Source organism: Biomphalaria glabrata, chromosome 17 (genome assembly GCF_947242115.1).
Source record: "Biomphalaria glabrata chromosome 17, xgBioGlab47.1, whole genome shotgun sequence".
In the NCBI taxonomy this organism is placed as follows: Eukaryota; Metazoa; Mollusca; class Gastropoda; family Planorbidae; genus Biomphalaria; species Biomphalaria glabrata.
Window position 1 is genome coordinate 566,715 of NC_074727.1, and position 21,261 is coordinate 587,975.

The window sequence follows — 21,261 nt, forward strand, 5'->3', positions numbered from 1 at the left end:
ATCTATGCATAACCTTATATCCCCATTCTTTTTCTTTGCTATAACTATTGGTGAAGCATAAGCTGAATTGGATGGTTCTATTATTCCTAGTTTTAATAAGTTGTCTATTTCATCTTTAACTTTTCCCTGTAAGTGTAATGGAATCCTATAAGGCTTCATGAAAATAGGTTTGTCACTAGTTAATTTTATGTCATGCTTTATGATATTTGTTTTTCCTGGCAAACTGGAAAACATTTCTTTAAAATCACTGATTACATTTATTACGTCTTTTGTTTTTTCTGGAGATAAATTTTCTAAATTCAGTTTTTCCCATGTTTGATTATCTTTAGTTTCTAGTATAGGAATATTTTTAATATCATTTTCATTAGTTTCCTCATTGATTAAAACAATTAAACATTCATCTACTTGATTTTCATTTTCCACAGTTTCTGTATCTAACTTTTGAGTTTGATTTTCATTGTTTACTTCTGTATCCAAATTTTGAAATTGATTTTCATTTCTCTCATTGTATAACTTCAAATTATTTATATGATATGTTTTTATTTTTCCATTCATATTAATCTTATAGTTTACTTCACTTGTTTTATTTGTAACAACAAATGGACCCTTCCTCTGTGTTCCTAATTTGTTTTTTAAGTCAATTACCAAAAGTAATACCTTGTCTCCTACCTCCAATGTTCTTAATTTTCTTTTTTCATTTAAGTTCTCATGTACTGTTTCTTTATATTTCATGTTATTCTCAAAAGCTTCCGCCCATATTTGTTTTAAATCTAATGCTGTTTCATTGTCATTTTCCTTTTCTATTTTATTTAAGATCAAACTTTCTTTAAAAATTTGTATTTCATCCCTAGGTTTCCTTCCATGTACTAACTCATATGGTGAAAATTGAGTTGCCTTATGAATATTATTTCTAAGAGAAAATAGAACAAAATTAATATATTGATCCCAGTTTTTCTGATTATTTTCTACAATTTTAGCTAAGGATCTTTTTATAACACTGTTTAGGCGTTCACAAAGCTCTTTGGCTTCCGGGTGGAATGGCAATGATTTAATGTGTTCAATACCATATTTTAATGTCCATCTTTTAAATAACTCAGATGTAAACATAGAAGCATTGTCTGATAGTAATGTTTTTGGTATCCCATGTCTGACTATGAACTTTTGATCTAAAGCATTAATAATATTTTCTGTGTCTATATTGGATAATACCACTGCTTCAGGATATCTACTGAACATGTCTACTATTGTCAATATGTACTTATTATTATGTTCTGTTTTAGTTAAAGGTCCTATGATGTCTATTGCTATCTTTTGAAATGGTTTATTTGGTTCATCCATTGACTGTAATGGAGCTTTACCTAATTTACCCTTAAGTCCCCTTCTTTGACACATATCACATGATCTTATGTATTTTGATATAGTTCCTTTCATTTTAGGCCAAAATACTTGAGTTTCTAAATTTCTAAAACATTTCTTTATACCCCTATGTCCACTTAAATTACTGTCATGTGACAAAATCATGACATCCTTCCAATACTTTTGTGGTAAGACTAATTGTTTTATTTCTCTATCATTTATTTTTGTTTTCCTAAATAGTATTCCTTCTTCTATGACATATTTCTCCATTGGGTTATTATTTCTCCTGTCACTAGTTCTGTCATATGTTTTCCCAATGATATTATCTTGTTTTTGTTCTTGAGCCAATTTGTTTATTCCTTTCAATTCTTCTGTTTTCATTTCTTCAGTTCCATCTTTCTGTTTTTCTGCTTGCGTTTCGTCTTGTTTTTGACCTTGTATTTCAACTTCTTTCTCTTTGTCTTCTTCACCATTAACTATTTCATCATTCATATCAATAAGTTCCTAAGTTTCTTGTTTTGGCTTATCCTTAGATCTGGTTATTACCATATTACTAATGTCATTTTCTGTTTTAGTATTCCTATTCTGCTGTAACCTTTCATATTTCTTTTCCCATGCTTCAGTTTCCTGTCTTGAACATTCCTTCAAACCTGTTAAGTTTCCAATTAACATATCATGTCTCATGTTAGGCATGGCTACTCCCTCACAATGGCCAGTGTAAAAAGGTGTCTCAATAAACACTTTAATTCCTTTATACTGCCATCTGCCAACTCCACTTTCCTTGTATATCCCCTATAATACTGCGCCTCAATGAGATCAGCCCGAACCACGAGTGTGTTACAGCCACTATCTCGGATTGCCTTTATTGGAACATTGTTAATAAAAGCTGGGTAGAAAGCAAAATTGTTTTTATTTTCCCTAACAAAAAACACTCTGTCAGAATCTCTATTTTTATATTCCCTGCTTTTACTCCTATTGTATGTGTTATTATTGTAATTGTTGTTGTAATTGCTGTACCTATTCCTACTGTCTGCTCTGTAATTATTTCTACTATCTGTCCTATTGTAATTATGTGTACTACTTGATCTATTATAATTATTCCTACTGTTTGACCTGTTTTGTGTTCCCCTGCATCTCATAGCCATATGTCCTTTTTTTCCCACATCTATAACATGTAACATCCCTGTTGTTTGACCTATCTCTACTATTGCTATATCTAAAATGTTGGCTATCCCTACTTCTATTTCTACTTCTTTCATTGTTTTCCTGTGTATATCCCATGAGATCAATATTCTTTTTATCTTTACATGAAAAAAGGTTGTTGGGATAGGCATTTTTATATGTTCTTATTATCTCAGTAACATCATCCAAAACTTTGGGATTCCTTTCTTTGATAAATGATTGTAATTGCGGGTCACACTTAGCTACAAAATTATCAAGCAATATAAAAAAATTTTAATCCCTCAAAGGTACTGTCAATCTTCTCAAATTCCAGCCATTTATTAAAATAGTCTTTTTCCAAATTTATAGTGGTTTGTGGTTCTATCTGATTGGAAGATGTGTTTTCAAAATATTTTTTTCTGAATGTGCTGGCATTGTGTCCATATGCATTCAGCAATTCCTTTTTTAAAATTTGGTAGCTATTTTGTACAGTATGATTATGGTTTTGACAAATTGTAAGAGCTTGCCCTTGTACAAAGTCTAACAAAATTTGAGACCACTCTTCCTCCCTTATATTACAATTAACCATTTTAATTTCATATCTCTTTAGGTAATCTGAAATGCAATCTCTAGCCTCCTGAAAGGGTTGTAGTTTTTTCCTCAACCTATGGTTGTTATCACTTGAAATATTAGTGTTGTATGTATGATTATTACTATTATTTGTTTCAATGTGATTGTCTGGGGCACTGGTAGTATTAGTATTAGATCTATCATTAGTATTATTGCTATTAACTTTTTGTTTATTTTGTTCAGCTTCAATTCTCAATTTCTCAAGATCATATTGTAATTTCCTATCTGCTTCTTCTTTTATTAAATGTGCTTCCCTATCATATTGTAATTTCCTATCTGCTTCTTCTTTTATTAATTGTGCTTCCCTATCTTTTTCTTTCTCCCTTATCTGATCTATTCTATCTCTCTCTATTGTCACCATTTGCTGTACATAGCTAGTTAGGTCCTTCCCTTTAAGTTCTAATTGTTTAGCCTCAGCAATAATTTGCTGGCGAAAAGTCTCCATATAATCAAAGTTTGGAGCTGTTGCCATTATGCTTATTTTATTTTAAACAATGTCTCAATATAGTTTTGATATGGCCTCCCTATTGGCCTAAATATCACAATTTAGTTTTCACAAAAACTCACTTTCAAATACTTCTTGTAATATATAAATATTTATATATTTAAATACCTTTGCTCAATGTTATATCAACAAATATTACCTCAGTGGACTTACTCACAGCCACAATACTTGAATACAACTCCAAATTTTATATCACCTTAATTCAGTGGACTTACTTTAGGCCACATAAACAAATATCATTTACTTTTATCAATACCTCAATACTTAATTCAATGGACTTACTTCTTGCCAATAAATACCCCTAGGACTATTCTAGTCACTAGTCTAGATTCAATACAACTTCAATACAACTTCAAATAGGTAAATCAATATTATACCACCAACAGTAAATCACAATCCAGTGATACTGACAAAAATTTTTTTTATTCTGACCAATTAGACTGTGTTTAAACACATCTATAAAATAATGTCAACCGATTAATCAGGACAAAAGATTTATATATATAAATACTTACTCCTTAGACTCAGTTGTCTTCAGGATAAAATAGATCTAAGGCTCTCATAGGTATAACAATTTAGTTAATACCTGGAAACAATCTAGAATTTATAATCTAGATTAAACGTGGCTTACCTTATCTACTTAAGATAAAATTACTAATATATAATTAGAATAATGTAAAATAAACATAATAAGACACAAAAAAATAAATCTATTGAGATGAATCTTTTTAGGGGAAGTATACACTGAAAGAGACAAATAAAGATAACTTCACCTGACTTCTAAAAAAAAAAAAAAATGTACATGGATACGAACAAAACAAGACAATCTAAACAATTATCGAGACTTTATTAAATGGAGCAGGTCCACTTTCTAATGTGTCCTATAATGACGCCCTTATCAGGCAACCTGCTCTTAACAAAGATCTACTGTCCCTAATAGACTTTAATAATAATGGAGAGAAAAAATAAACTTATCTTTAGTTAGATCCCCTTTGTTCAGTCCACGGAGCTACAACGGTCAGTTCCACACAAGTTCCCCACTATCTTAGTCTTAGGCAAGGCAAGGTGTGCTCCCACAAAGGCTATTCGACAGGCAGTACTGAGTTAGGCCAATCTCTCCTGGTGCTGCCACAGTATGGTACGGTTCTCAGATAAAGTCCTCTGGTCAGGTTCCAAGGTTCCGGTTCCACTTGATGATCTGTTGGTATGGTGCTGGCTTCTGTCTTCAGGTCAGGAACATAAGTCAATACTGAGACAAGCTGGTGGTGCTGTCTCAAGAGAGGTAAAAAAAAATGACTAAGTCCAACTCTCTCTTTTGATGAATATAAATTAGTCAACTTTACAAGTTGAATAGATGGTCACGCAGTGTGGTAGTAGGGTATACCATCACTCGTGTGTAGATTAGATTGCAAGCTCAGCAACACTGCAACAGTCAATAGCTTGAAAAACAAACCTGACAAGGTGACTCCAACGGTCAGCTTGTAGATACTAGATATGTAGACTCAGGTGACTTTCCGTACTCACAATAAACAGATAAACCTGACTAAATGAGGTATCTTCACTCTTGAGGTATATAGGTAGAGGTATACTGACGACGGACTGCCCTAGATCACTTCAACGGACGAAATAGTTCTGGATTCAGACACAATAGATATAGTCAATATAGATCTATATATAGATCCAGGTTCAATCTAAAAATATCCAACCTGGCTGACAAAGCTAGACGCTGGTAACGGTTTCGAATTTTCTCTAATAGAAAGTCTAGATCCACTGGAACAAAGATGCCAAAATCCAGCTGCAGTCCAGATAATTAGCACAGACGTAGGGTAGATCTAGTAGAAATAAACGAATGTTAATCCAGTACTTCTCCAGTGTACTTCGCCAAGTGTAGATATATCCAGAACACGAAGTTAACTAGATTGTAGATCAAAATGACGCCCTGGCCGTCGGGGTCGCCACATCTGTTGATGGTCTATTTTGTTGATGAGTATATATATGTTAATGGTGCATGCGAGTCCATATGACACAACAACAGAATGAATCAAGAATATACTTAATAACGCAGGCTGATAACTTCAACAATTTAATAAACAATAAAAAGGGCACAGTCCTCTGTCGTCGCTAGCCTAGCGTCGTCCTCCTAGGCGTCTTATCCGTTATTCTTCTTGTTCGTCATCCTACTCTGTTCTTACTCGTCACATTACTTAGGAAAAACCCGATTCACATCAACTTCTACGCATCTTGTGTCATTACAACATCATTCTTAATTTCTTAGCCAGTGCTATGTATTTTTGCAGTCAGCATTTATTAGAAATTAGAAAAAATAAAATGTTATATCTGGGTTTGAAGTTGCATGCTCATATTCAAGAAAGAATGATTGACAATTAAAGATAAAATTAAAAAAAGATGGCCGTCAGGAGAAAAGTTATCAGCAGCATGATCATAAGTATTTTAATTGTTTTTATCTCTCAAAAGATTTCCATCACTTTCACATTTACCTCTTTTGATAAGTAATCAGCCTAGAGCGGCATGATCATAATTATTCTAATTGTACTTGTATCTCTCAAGAGATTTCCCCTACTTCCACCACACCTTGGCATTTGTTCATAACATTAACACAAAATGTGCAGGATAATATTGGCATCCCTATAGCAAACAGAAACAATAGAACTAAATACAAAGCCTGCATTACAATATATCTACTTATTTACATATATTATTTCACTTCTCAAAAATTATGAAGAGTGGAAGGAACACTATAATAACTGTCAAAATATCAAAAAGTGTTCTAAATAAACATATTTATATATTAGATAAACAAGGGCTTAAAGGCGAAGCCTTAACAGCACAGTTACACAACTAGAAAAAAATATTTAAATGGGGACGAAGTGACCAAGGATGAATTGATTGGGGATGATGTGACCAGGGATGAAATGATCAGTCACCAGTACAAATGTCTTGAAGTTGTGAAAAAGTTATTAGTTATTTAAAGCATAGAGAGACATGGGGAAAAGTTTTAAAGGATTTCGCTTGAAAATTTTATTTCACCTGAAACTGTTTCTTAATATTCTTAATATTTTTAGATGTTATTTCATTTAGCACACTTTAGATGTAACAAATATACTTACCTAGCATAGCTCAAGATATACAACATTTTATAGGAACTTGAACTTACTGAACCTTTGTGTGTCTTACAAGAATAAAAAAAATGATATTTCAAGAATAAAAAAATGATATTTCTATTGTATTACAGAGTTGCACTATATCTCCTGGAATACCAGTAAATAAAAATACTATTTCAGCAAGTAATATTTTCATTTCTAATTATAGAAAAAAAAAAAGTATAGTTCACCTTTCAGACCTTGCAGTCTATAGGGCAGATGATGAAAAGGTAATCTTTTTCTGTGGCCCACAGTTAACAAGGGTGTCATGAGGCCAGCACAATGACCAACCGCCTTTACTTTTCCCAACCAATGTCAGGTACCCATTAGAGCTGCGTGGACTCAAAGGCCCCCAAAGATCCTGAAATTAAAAATTGCAGCCTTTACCAGGATTCGAACTTGGGACACCCAGCTCAGAGGCCAAGGGCTTACTGCTCATCCATTGCACCTCCATTTCTAATTATACAATTATGAATATGTCAAAGAATGAGGGAAAAAGAACTATAACCTTTTTTTTTTCCACAATAACAATGACCTTATCAGTCACCTGCAACTAGGGATCATCTCATGGAAATTAGAGGATGGCCTGGACATTAGCTATGGTCAGAACAATGTTGTCCACATAAGTTCCCCTTGCTCCAAAAAAAGTTGTTTTTTTCCTAGGGAACACAGGTGCTGATACTGCTTGGTATTAATGACTTCACAGTTTCTGCCAGGATGTAGCATTTGTGCTGCAAGCTGCCCAAAAGTCACAAGTTCCTGATTTTTTCCACAGGTTTGACTGGTGACCGGTCACTTCATCCCCGGTCATTTCATCCCCGGTCACTTCATCCCCAGTCATTTCATCCCCTGGTCACTTCATCCCCTGGTCACTTCATCCCCCGGTCACTTCATCCCCGGTCATTTCATCCCCAATTAAATATTTTGTATATAAATATGATTATGTAGAATGCTTTTTGACATTTTATGACTTGTTACTAATGTGTTTATAGTGTTTCCTCTTCCACTTTGTATTCTTAAAGAGAAATCTTATATTATATTGTAAATCTGGGTGTGTACTTAGCTATAGCGCTTCTATTGGATGTGGGGGTTGTAATATCATAATATTATCTGGATCGAAGGCCAAGGTTTGGTGGAAGTAGTAAAAAATCATTTGAGAGATAGAAGTGCGATTACAATAATTATGACCGTTCCGCTGATAACTTATCATCAAAGGCCAAGGTGTGGTGAAAGTACGACCATGTTTCACTTTATTTTATTTTTAAATCGCTCTTTCTTGAAAATGGGTGCGTCATTTTTAGCCTTGAAATAAGGTTTTATTTTTTTCTAATAAAGGCTGAGTTCACCCATCCTCGGGATATCATGTCGCCTGTAGAAGTTTTGCTTCAATTCCTTTTAAACATTAACATCTTACAATTTTGTCATTTAAATAAAAAATAAATACATTAAATATTGCTAATTTCATGATTTTTAAAATTACAATTTGTTAGATAAAAATGATCAGATGATGAAAATATCAGGGGATGAAATGACCGGGGATGAAGTGACCAGGGTATGAAATGACCGGGGACGAAGTGACCGGGGGATGAAGTGACCAGTGGATGAAGTGACCAGGGGATGAAATGACCGGGGATGAAGTGACCGGGGATGAAATGACCGGGAACCAGTTTGACTACCAAAGCTATTCCCATGTTGGGCACAGCCGCAAGGCAGCAGAGTTTGGATTCTGTTTTTTCCTTCCAGGTGGATGGCAAGCTAATGAGCCTTTCCTACCTGAAGATTACCTGGCTTAGTTGCCAGTTGTTCAACTTTGCCCCTTCTCTGCCAGACACAGTATATTCTACATCATGGCACTTTCATTATTACCTGTACTTGTTGCTTGTACTCATATTGTTATTTAAATAACCAATAACAAAATCTTTCTTTTTATTGTTATTCTTGGTATTTATTGAAAAGGATTTTTTTTTTCAGTTCTCCCAATTAACAATGGTACAGTATCATGAAAGGCAACATTGATTTTTTAAAAAATGTGTTGTGCCGCTCTTATCATATTTATAAGTTGAATTTGTATTTGATGATTGCAGAAATGATGCTTAAAAGCATGAATGAATTCTTCCTACTTTTATTTCAGGGGATTCATTCAACAGATGAAGTCAACTTCATACAGAATCTAATTTTTTATGTGGAGAGAGCTTATAGAACACCTGACTATGAGCTTATAGAACACCTGGGAAAGAGGAAATATAACAATAAAAGCACAGAGATTCATGCCAGGTAAATATAACAATAAGGACAGAGAGCCTGATAATTATAACAATGGAGATACATGCTGGTAACTTAAACAATGGAAGAATAGAGATGCATGCTTACTAGATATAACAATGGTATAAAAGATAATGGAAACAGATATCCCCCAAAAAATAAATATAATATTGGATATCTAATTTTTTATTCATTAACATCTAATTTAATGAAATAGAACACATAATCTTATCTTATCATAAGCAAGAAATGCAAGATGTTTTAAGAAATATATTATTGTATTTGTCATCATTTCAGTTGGCGTTGCTAGAGCAGCATTAAGGCAGTCAATGAATGCAACTTATTTGGTGAGCATGGAGCCACCTGGTCTGGGATTTTTGTTAATATTGATGCTCACCACAGGAACAGAACAATCTTACCCTGGGAATCAAACTCTGAGGTAAGCAAAGAACAAAGCCTCTTTGTAAAAAAAATGCCCATGGAAAGATAACAAAAGTAAAAAAAAAAGTATGTGGGCAGACTCTTGGCAAATTGCAAAACAATGAGTCCTAATAACCTAACTAACTTGAAAGGTTCTTTTTGGGGACTTGATGGTCAAAGATATTAGCATAGTACATGGGCTCTGGTGCTGTTGCCAGTTCAGAGATCTGTTTGTATCCTCTTAAGAGCTTATCTATATTTAACCATATTTTATTCACCTCTTTATAACCATTTTACCATTGTAATATGAGGCCAAAGAAAAAAGAATGTATGTACTAGGTACTAGGCAGCCTAGCAGAGAAACTTCATTTTTGTAGATCACTCAGTCTACAACTGCTATTAGTCTTACATCTCCAATTCTCAACCACAGCAAATCTTACTCTATTCAGTTTGTATTCATGTTTGATTAATAGGAACTGACATTTATTTTGAATATCCCATTATTAGGTTTCTGCACAGTCCACTACATGGTTTTCATTTTGCATGATTAACCTGGCTAATTCAGACAAACTGTTCAATGCTCTAATGACATCGGGGAAGGAATACTTGGACAAACTTGTCCTAGCATATGGAAAAAGAAATGTGCTTTTATCTTTGTGTCTTTCTTAGTATATTATTAGGTGTGTTTTGTATTTGCAAATTATTGTTCAGTGTTTAATGTTTTATTACTGTACTTTTTAGTCTTTAGTTCAGAAATTTCTAAATTTAGTGACTTTACCAATGGTGTTACTCAAATGTGAATATTTGTTTGTTATAAATCTCATGGCTCTATTTTGCATCATGTATTTCAATTTTATGTTTATGTTAGGTTGTTTTCATTTATTTGGGGGGGGGGGGGAGGTAATTACTTATACCAATTATTAAATCATATCATTTAATGAACCAAAAAAAAAATTGTTACTTGCTTTGAAAATAAGAAATATGCAGTACATATGCATTGCAAATAAATGAATCTACAGATGTAGCAGGACTAGTTGAAAATAAAGCACTTTTATGGCATAATGTGAGATCTAGTCAGTTTCATCAGGAAACCAAGCACTTGACTACTCTGCTGCCATGTATATTCCTCAAAACCTAATCTTGTGAACTTTAAATGGACAAGAATCCTGGATCTTGATATTTGCATACTCTTGTATCCTTGAACTTTTCGAAATGACTTTTTTTTTTTGTATCGCAGAACACTGATGCCTCTCTTCTATTGAGTGTAAGTTGGCCTGCATTAGCCATAAATGAAGATGATGTTAGAATGAAAACAATTGAGAAGGTCCTTCGCAAGTTAAAAGGCAACTTTGGTATCAAACATTTTCCTAGAGATAGGTACAAAACAGCTATAGAGGACAAAAATAGAAAGTATTACCGCCCTGCTGAAATAAAGGTATGAGTTTAAAAAAATAGTTTAAAAAAATAGTTCTTACTTTACATTTACACACTGTTTTAAGTTTGTACATTTTTGTTTCAAGTTTCTCAGTACTGTTTTTTTAACTGAAGTAAACAAAGAAAAGCCAGTTTATTCAATCTTTAGCCACAGCAACAAAACAGCAAAAAGAAACTACATCCTAAAAATAGACTCTTAGACAATAAATAAAGAAGAAAATCCTGTAATAGACTAAAACAACACGAGCTTCAATAAACACAATGATTTCATTCGTCCTTATTTATGCTCTATACTCCAGCCACTTGTTCTCTCTACTCTGACTTCCTTTTACACACAGTCCCTGACACACTGCTGTTCACTCAAGCATGTACATTCAAGATCCACTGGTCATTTCATACACAGGCACACACACCGCACTACCAGCCACGCAAAACACATACACTTACTATCACATCTCCCTCCTTAAAAGCTTTGAGATATCAATTGACTATACAAATGATTTCTGTCTCACTATAAACAAATGAGTAAACTGAATACATGTTTAACACAACAGAATGTTCAATTGTTAATATTATCAATAGTAACAATATAAATTATAAAATGTGTAGTAAAAAAAACAACAACAGTCTAGGTTTACAAATAGACATCAATTATATACAAATTGCATAATAATAAAAAGATATACATGTATCTAATTATCTGCGTCAGGGTAACGTACTGGTGGCCGAACTTGCCTACCATATCGAGTTATTACAGGCGGCGGATTGGTAGTGTTAGTCTGTTCCTGTTGCACATTTGTATCGCTCACGTTCTCTGGCTGTGTGGTTTGACCATTAATGACTGTCTCTGGGGTGTCCATTTCAAAAATATCAGGCATGACCCTTGATTTTGTACATGTGTCTCTTAACATCCTTCTATTTCAGAAATTCTTGACAAGCAAATGAGGGTCCATTGTCACTAATTACTTCCCTTAGAATACCATGTCGAGCAAATTGTGATTTCATATGTATGATCACATCTGAAGCCTTTAGTGTTGGGATAAGATTTATCTAAAAAAAATTACTATAGTAATCTACAAGTAGCAAATAGTTTTTACTGAGATACTCAAAATTATCAGCTCCAATTTTTCCCAAGGAAGTACAGGAGTATCATGTGGTAACAATGGCTCCTTTTGCTGGGACTTCTGGTGTTCGTTACACACTGCACATGTTGATACCATGTCTATAATCTGCTTAGACATTCCAGGCCAGAAGAACACCTCCTTAGCTGTAACAAGACATCTATCTCGCCCAAGATGACCTTGGTGCAGTCTTTGAAGCATTTCTTTTTGCAATACTTTTGGTACTATAAATCTTTCTCCTTTAAAAAGTAAACCATTGCTTTCACTAAGTTCTTCTTTAAATCCTGAATATGCTTGTGGAATTTCAGCTCTCTTGTTTGGCCAGCCTATCATATTATTATTCTTTAACAGCCTTAAAACAGCATCATCTGCAGTGGCCTGCTGAAAAATGTTCATATATTCATCTGACATGGGTAAACTATTGACGATCAGATGAACTTGCCAGTCATCACTTGAGGGATATTTGATTGGTAGCGATGCTCTTGACAGTGTGTCTGGAATAGACATTTCTTTGCCTGGCTTGTATTCCAGCAGTATTTCATATTTCATTAGTCAAAGAAGCATCCGCTGAAGCCTAGGTGGTGTAGATGCCAAAGGCTTTTTGATAATCGCTTCCAAAGGTTTGTGATCTGTTTCAACCTTTATTGGACGTCCATACACATAGTAATGGAAATGTTCAACTCCGAAGACAATGGCAAGCATTTCTTTTCTATTTGTGCATATCGTTTTTCACAGTCTGTAAGAGATCTTGAGGCGTAAGCCACTGGCCTTTCATTCTGCATTAATACTGCTCCAAGTCCCTCCTGTGAAGCATCCACAGACAACTTGACTGGCTGTGAAACATCATAAAAGGCTAAAACTGGGGCGGTTGTGATCAAACTCTTTAAATAATCAACAGCCTTCTGATGTTGTTCCAACCATATCCACTCGTTGTCTTGTTTAAGTAACTCTCTTAATGAGGCAGTTATTTCTGACAAGTTCTGTAAGAATTTACCAAGATAATTAATCATACCCAAAAATCTTTCTAGTTCCTTGCGATCTGTAGGGTATGGCATGGATTGTATTGCTTCAATCTTTGAGTCATCAGGCTTTATACCACTATCTGTAATGATATGTCCTACAAACTTGACTTGTCGTACTCTTAGGCTACATTTAGATGGCTTCATTTTGATTCCTTTCCTTCTTGCTAAGTCAAGAACTTGCCTAAGTCTATCATCATGCTCTTCTATTGTTCTACCTGCTATCAGTATTTCGTCCATGTATGTCTCAACCCCTTGTATAACGTCGAAAGCTTGGTGGAAACGTTTTGCAAATACTTCTGCAGAAGAGTTTAGCCCAAATGGTAGACGAAGGAACTTGTAGAGACCAAAAGGTGTGTTAAAAGTTGTTAGATCTGTACAGCTCTTGTCTAATTTAATTTGCCAAAAGGCAGAGTTGGCATCTAATACCGTGAACACTTGACTGCCACTTAGTCGACTAGCTATTTCTTCTATAGTAGGTAATTGATAGTGTTCTCTTTGAATGTCTTTGTTGAGGTCTCTAGGGTCTAGACATATCCTTAATCCGCCTCCTTTCTTTTCAACAATAACAAGTGAGTTGACCCATGCAGTGGGATGATCTACTTTTTCAATGACACCCTCATCTTCCATTCTTCTCAATTCATTTTGTAATTCCTCACGTAGTGCCGCTGGGACTTTCCTTGCTGCATGTACAACAGGTTTAATGTTGGAATTGACCTTTATAGTATATTATATTCCTCTTCCATGCAGCCTAAGCCAGTAAATACATCTGCGTAGCCTGAGAGTGTATCGTCCTCTATAAAGTCAACTCTTCTGATTAAATTCATTTGTTGGCAGCCTGGTAGACCCATAATTGGCTTTGAATATGTCTCCACAATTTGAAATTCTATTATGGCTGTTTTACTTTTAACAGTACATTTAATGTGTGCTTTGCCAACAACCTTCAATCTTTCTCCACTGTAAGTAGTAAGTTTGGATGTTGTTTCCAGAAGTTTCTTTCTTTTTAATTGCTTGAAGATTCTGTATGGGAGAATATTGACTTGTGCTCCAGTATCCAACGTGAATGTGACTTGTTTGTTTTCAACAGTAATGAGTGAGTTCCATTCGTTGCTTAGACTATGGGAGCCAATACTGCCGATGAAAAATGTTTCCTCAATGGAGTCATCTCGACCTTCTGACTTCACTATACTTACAGGCTTTGATCTGCACACTGACGAAAAATGACCTTTTTTATGACATTTGTGACATGTTTCCCCATAAGCTGGGCACTGACGTGGTCTGTGTTCCTTGCCACAATAGCTACAACTCACATTTCCTTTTGTTCTTTTAAATCTATTGGTAGCTGAATTCACAACGTGTACCCCACTTTCTTCATTCATGAGCTTAAGCTGCCATTCAGTTTCCTCAGCTGCCCGACATATATTTTCTGCCTTGTTAAGGTCTAGATCTGGTTCTCTCAAAAGTCTTGCTCGGGTGTTCTCATTCCTTATGCCACCAACTATCCTATCTTTTATTAGGGAATCTTTAAGCAAATCAAACTCACATGTCTTTGCCTTGAGTTTGATGTCAGTGACAAAGTTGTCAAATGACTCTCCTTCATGTTGAGAACGCTGGAAAAAAACATGTCTTTCAATGGTAACATTTTTTCTTGGTAGACAGTACTTCTCAAACTTATTAAGAATGCAGTGAAGTGTATGGAAGGACTTGCTAATCTCACATTCATTACATTCATTGTCCGTCCATTGGAAAGTGTTATAGACTTGCACTGCTTCTTGGCCGATCACATGCAGTAATGTCATAGACTGTACTTCTCTGCTTTTGGTATCCAGTCCACTTGCTATCGAATATATCTGAAAGGATTGTTTGAACCTTTTCTAATTTTCTGCTACGTTGCCATTTAATTCCAGCGGTTGTGGCGGGTGGAGTCGGTCCATCTGACACCATGTAATAGACTAAAACAACACGAGCTTCAATAAACAATGATTTTATTCGCCCTTATTTATGCTCTTTACTCCAGCCACTTGTTCTCTATACTCTGACTTCCTTTTACACACAGTCCCTGACACACTGCTGTTCACTCAAGCATGTACACTCAAGGTCCACTGGTCATTTCATACACAGGCACACACACTGCACTACCAGCCACGCAAAACACATACACTTACTATCACAATCTAACATATCTTGGTGTAAAACTAGACCAAAGACTGTCTCTAAAACACTTTATGGCAGATTTAAAAGAAAAGGCATCACAAAGATTAAACATAATAAAACACCTAGCAGGAACATCCTGGGGAGCTGAAAAGAAAACCTTAAGACAGTTATACACTGGATATGTCTGGATAACTGTCTCTCTATACAAGTAGCTGCCAACCAAACCTATCAATCATCATTAGATACAATCCAAAACCAAGCCTTGCGGCTAATTAGTGGAGGTATGATAACTACTCCCACAGCAGCCTGTGAAATAGACTCCAATATTGAACCTCTTAAGTTAAGGCGCAACAGAGCAGCATTAGAAGCTATTGAGAGATACAGAAGGTTGAAGGACGATCATCCAAATAAATTACTAACACAGAGAAATAGGAAAAACAACCAAAAAAAGCAAAGGACTCTGATCCAACTTACTGACGAACTAGCCCTAAAACACCACCTACTCAATAACAGAGAAAAAATTACCAGGTTTTCAAACATTACACCCGGACTAAACTACAAACAACCAACCATCAAAACACTTTTACTAAATAACACCTTAACAAAAGAATCAAATCCACTGGAGCTCAAAGTAGGCACACTTGAAACAATCGAAAGGTATAAAAAAAACAGCTATCCATATTTATACAGATGGATCGGCTTTCAAAGCTACCATCAATGCTGGTCTTGGTGCCTTCCTGGTCTTCCCTAAAAATAAACACTTTGAGATAAGCGCACCCTGTGGCGATTACTGCTCAAACTTCCAAGCCGAAATTGAGACAATTACCATAGCACTTCAGACAGTGGAAAACAAATTATATGAAGGAGTGCAACCACCATCAGATATTGTTGTCTTTACAGACTCCCAATCTACTCTGCAAGCACTTAATAGCAGCACCTCAAACAGCCCAAGGGAGTTGACAACACTCATTGTGATAATCCACCAGATGATATCAAAATTAAATATCAATATCACACTACAGTGGATCCCTGGACACATTGGCATCATGGGAAATGAAAAGGCAGATAAGCTATCAAAGGCAGGTTCATCTATGGAACAACCAGATAGACCTGTTAACTACCTCACCCTAACGTCAATGTTAGTCAACAATCACAAAGAGGAGTGGCTCAACCAATGGGCATCAGGAAACACAGGCAGAGCCATGTACAGAGAAATGACTAAGCCTAACAAACTGGACAGTATTAACTTCCTCCCCCGCAAAGAACAATCTACAATCTTCCAACTAAGAACAGGACACACACCACTATTAAATTACCACCTGAACAAAATAAACTCCACACAACTACCCCTTTGCAGACACTGCGCCCACCCCTTTGAAACCGTAAACCATATCCTCTTTGAATGCCCCTCCCTAATCCACCTTAGGCAGACCCTACTTCCACTACAGCCCAACATAACCAACACTCTGTACGGCAGTGCTGAACAACTGAAGAAAACAGCACACTTTTTTTCCTTGGCACAGTCTGCAAAAGAGCTGACAGCTCAGCAGCAATAAAGCTGGCTAGAAGAAGAAGAAGAAACTGAAGTAATAGTACATCTCCCACAATTTGAATTAATCTACCCAAAGAACCCAACTATGTTTACAAATTAAAAAAAAGATTATATTTATGAAAGTACTAAAAAAAATATTTATGTTTTAATTGGTTTTAAAAATTATTTGTTCTGGTACAGGTGCATTTCAACTAAGCACAAAGCCTCCCTATTTCAGATAAGTTTCTTTTATAATGTGCTTCAACAGAGCCATGATGTTTACCTGTCCAATTCATGATGAGTTTTGAAAAAGGAAAAAAAAATATTTTTAGAATAATTGAAAATGATAGAGCCTAGCCTACTGAATGAAACCTGTCCCACATCTCTAGTGTCACTTCAACCCATACTTATATCAAGTCAATTGCTACATTTAAGATTATCTTAAAATATTTGTTTGATTTTCAGTTTATAAGCACAGTAAGACTTTCTGATCTTTTGGCATCATTTTACATAGCTCAGGTAAGACTCATTTTTCTTGTTAGTTTTACTTTACTACCTTAATGTAAAAGTATTTGATCAGTAGTTGTTGTTTTTTAAAGGCTAAAAAATCTTTCAAAACCTTCCTTGGCTTTTTGAAGGATCATCTGAATCATCTTCTTCTTCCTCATTCTTATTTTTATGCTGGAGCATTCAGATGACTTAACCAATATTTTTATATCAACTGCACAGTGGTTTTAATCAGGGATCTCTCCATATAGTTTTCTTTCTATTGGGGTGTATTGGGGTCAGTTTCTTGTACAGGCCTCATGGTAAAGAGAACAGTTTTGAAGGACATTCTCTGGTAACACTCCACATACGCAGATTTCACTGGTTCCAATTTTGAGCTTCTGGTACATATGTTGTCTCATTCTGTTTGTGTCCAGTCCTGAGTCGAAAGATTAGGCATTGATCTTGTCAGGATAGCTTATAATAGGCATCAATCTTTCTTGTCTGAATCATCTAAAATAAAACATCTATTAACAGCTCACATCATATTTAATGTATAGTTCGTTCATTATAATTCATAGGACACATCTGTCCTCTAGGTGGCACATTCCATTTTTTTGTGCCTTTCTGATGAGCTTGGAATGTTTGGCTGCAACTGGGTAAATGTAAGGCTGTGTGGATTTCTATTTTTCTTCTTTCAAGGCTGATTTTTTTTTTATCCTTTGCAGTTTGTACTCCTATTCTCGTAGTGTGGTGTCCATATGCTCTATCATTTAGAGCTAAGCTTCATGGCATGCCTTCTATACACTGTCCATGATTCAAAGCATAGAGAATTGTTGAGAGGAAAACAGTCAGACTGACCTCTAGTTAAGTTTGTATGGTGATGGCTTCTCTGTGCCAGACACTTTTGGTCATTCTGTCTTAGCTATTTGGGAGTCTATGTCTAGGTATCATTATGTGTCAGAACCAAGTTTAAGCTTGACATTTAAAGTTCCTAAGTTAATTGATCAGCAAACCTTTCTTCTCTACTATATCTTGTAATGTATGCTAAAAATGGTTGTTGTTTTTTTTTTTCAATATGTAAACAAATATTTAGTGAGGATAAGACAGTTCAAACGTTGTTTTTTTTTTGTTTTGAAGAAGACAGAAACTGCCAGACAGTCTGCTCTGAACTCCCAAGAGTACTCAAATTACCAGGTAAAAGTTTGTGATAGGATCTAGTAACTGTTGATTATTATGAACGAATAATAATAAGACTCTGGATATAACTTATGTCACAGTCCAGTTTTAGAACCTCTGTGACATGAAGTGACACTCAGTCACCTATTGTAATATTCCGTGCGGGCAAGCACGAGGTTATGTGAATAAGTTAAAGGACTCTGAAATAAGGGTCAATGTTAGGCAGTTAGTGGAGAACTCCAGCAGAGAGTGGATGTACGATTTTCTCTGTCTGTAATATGTACCTTAATGAATTTGATCTTATGTTAACTTGAGAGATTTCTTCGGACTTATATTGTGAACATTTCATTGATGTGATTACTTATTCTATATGGCATGAGCAGCCAGTATTTATTGGTTTATATTTTGTGATGGCTGAAGTCGCCAGTAACTTTTGTGATTCATATTTTATATGTATAATAAAATTATCGTCTGCTACAAGAGCGTTTATTAATGTTTTGGAACGTTTGTGCTTGAAGAGTTCAGTACGCTAGTATACTCACGCACCTGCAAATATAGTGCGCATCAGAAAGTATCTACTTAAGGAACAATACCTACAACACACGGACACAGGCACGTCGTCACGCCTACAACTAAAACCAGGCGGCGACATTTGGTGGCCAGTATGTCTTAAATGACAGAACGAACCTACACTCTTTAACAAGTAAATCGTCGATCATCTAAATTCCATCTGGCGTAGAAGTACAAGGACTATTTTCTTCCATAATGGCGGCGAAAACAATTGAGCAGAACTTAGAGGGCTAATAAACTTTTCTTCAACAAGAAATCAACTCAGGTGACCTTGTTACAACATGATCTCAGATCGATTCCTAGATCTTGGCGTGCTATCTTAGATCTGGAATGTAGCCAACTAGACTTAAAATACAATATCAAGTTGAAGCAACCAGAAACCAAGATCTGATGCAGATTGATGATAAACAACAGTCAACAGGTCAAGGCCCATTCATCTCAACTCTTAGAGATCTACTACCTTAACATCCTCATACACATAAGAGTCGATTTAATTAGTGTGTATGAAACTGAATACAGTCATGCCTGATGAGCCGCAATATGGGTGAAAACAATTACTGAAGAAAAGCCGGAGTACAGCTACCTGTCTGTACTAATCAATTCCGACGTCATTCAAGTCGACGATTCATCGTGGTGTACGTCTTTTGAGACTCACCTAATCATTTGTTCACTGTTCCAGTAGCAAATTGTGGTACACTGGGGCACGTGATACCACCATATCGTCCTAACTAAAGAGAATCTTCTCCATAACATCTTCTGTGAAGAACTTCTCCTGTCTTATATTGCTAATTATGTCAGTCATAGACTATTGGATTATCTTCTAAAAGATCAAGTACTTTGGATTATATATACATATACTATTTGGATTATCTTCTAAAAGATCAAGTACTTTGGATTATATATACATATACTATTTGTCAGCTTAGTCATCGTTGCCCATACTATTTGTACTAAGCCGTTATTGGATCACTAGCTACCAGTGTAATTAATTCTGTTTGGATTATTGAGCTCGTTATTGGATATATTATATATTTGTGACTGGACTATTGGATATATCACCTTATTTCACTGATTTATTCCATGATTGGATTATAACTGGACTATGGATCTACACTAAAAGTATCGAGCTTATCTACATCAGACTACACCAGAAAGCCCCTGTAAGTTTTGATCAATTATTAAATATATTTGTTATACATTGATATAATTTAAAAGTATCTAACTAAGTATTGTTGAATTTATAGTATCCAATTAAGTATTGTTGACTATTGAGGATAGTCACTAGTGAGTAACCATTTTCATTTTTCTAAGTGTTCTTTTGAGGGTGGCTGGAGAGGGACTATTTTATGAACTATCATAACAATAGGATCTATTAGGGTCTATCCTATTTGTTCTTTAACCTCTATAAGGCCCAATGCGTTTGAGGCTCTCCTTGTTGGTACGGAGGTCATAGAATATAGTGGGAAAATATTTATTTAGCTGTTGAGTCTTGTTTGTATTTCTGTCAGTGTACTTAATCTGTATCTATATTGTTGTTTGTTTAAAAGTCCTGTATCCATATATCTGTATTTCTCTTGTCACATTTCTACTTTTTATTAATTTCTTTAAAAGCAGACTGTGTTGTTCTCTATATTGTTTTTGTGTTTGTCCTTTTACTTATACTGTACATATATTTTTCTTTCTTTTACTAATTTACATTTTTTTACTATTTTACTTTGGCACAACAGCACACATGCATAACATATGTTGATATTTATGACTACTGAATTTGAACAGTTTATAATTGAGTAACTAATGAGTAAATTTTGATCTAGATCTATACATTTGTTTGACAATTCTCATTACATTCTTTCATTACATTATAACCATTGATTGAATTTCTTATTATTGTATAATACACACATGTAAAATAATTGACACACATTGTATTGATAGGTATAACACAGTACATTCCTTTCTCACTTAATTAACTACACAAAGCATTAAACATGTCTTCCTATGACAAAATTTTAGAGCTAGTGAAAGTCATGGAACTAGAAGGGGATGAGAAAAAGGAATTTATCAAAAAAGAATTAGAAAAGGCTGAAAAGAAAGAAAGGGAAGAAAAAGATAGAATAGAAAAGAAAGAAAGGGAAGAAAAAGATAGAATAGAAAGGAAAGAAAGGGAAGAAAAGAAACAAATTAGAGATAGGGAAGAAAGAGTTGCTGAAAGAGCTCATCAGAAAGAATTAAAAGAACTAGAAACTAGACAAAAAGAACTAGAACTAGAAGC

At 35.0% G+C, this 21,261-nt stretch overlaps 2 protein-coding genes across 2 annotated transcripts; both read right to left on the reverse strand.

Annotated features, from left to right (window-relative positions):
- Nucleotides 1-12,002: 12,002 nt before the first annotated feature.
- On the reverse strand, nucleotides 12,003-12,599 carry LOC129923715 (uncharacterized protein K02A2.6-like). The gene has a single exon (XM_056016178.1). The coding sequence runs from the start codon at nucleotides 12,597-12,599 to the stop codon at nucleotides 12,003-12,005; it is 597 nt and encodes a 198-aa protein (XP_055872153.1).
- A 1,189-nt stretch (nucleotides 12,600-13,788) lies between these two features.
- Nucleotides 13,789-14,868, reverse strand: LOC129923716 (uncharacterized). Its single transcript, XM_056016179.1, has one exon. The coding sequence runs from the start codon at nucleotides 14,866-14,868 to the stop codon at nucleotides 13,789-13,791; it is 1,080 nt and encodes a 359-aa protein (XP_055872154.1).
- Between the last annotated feature and the right edge of the window lie 6,393 nt (nucleotides 14,869-21,261).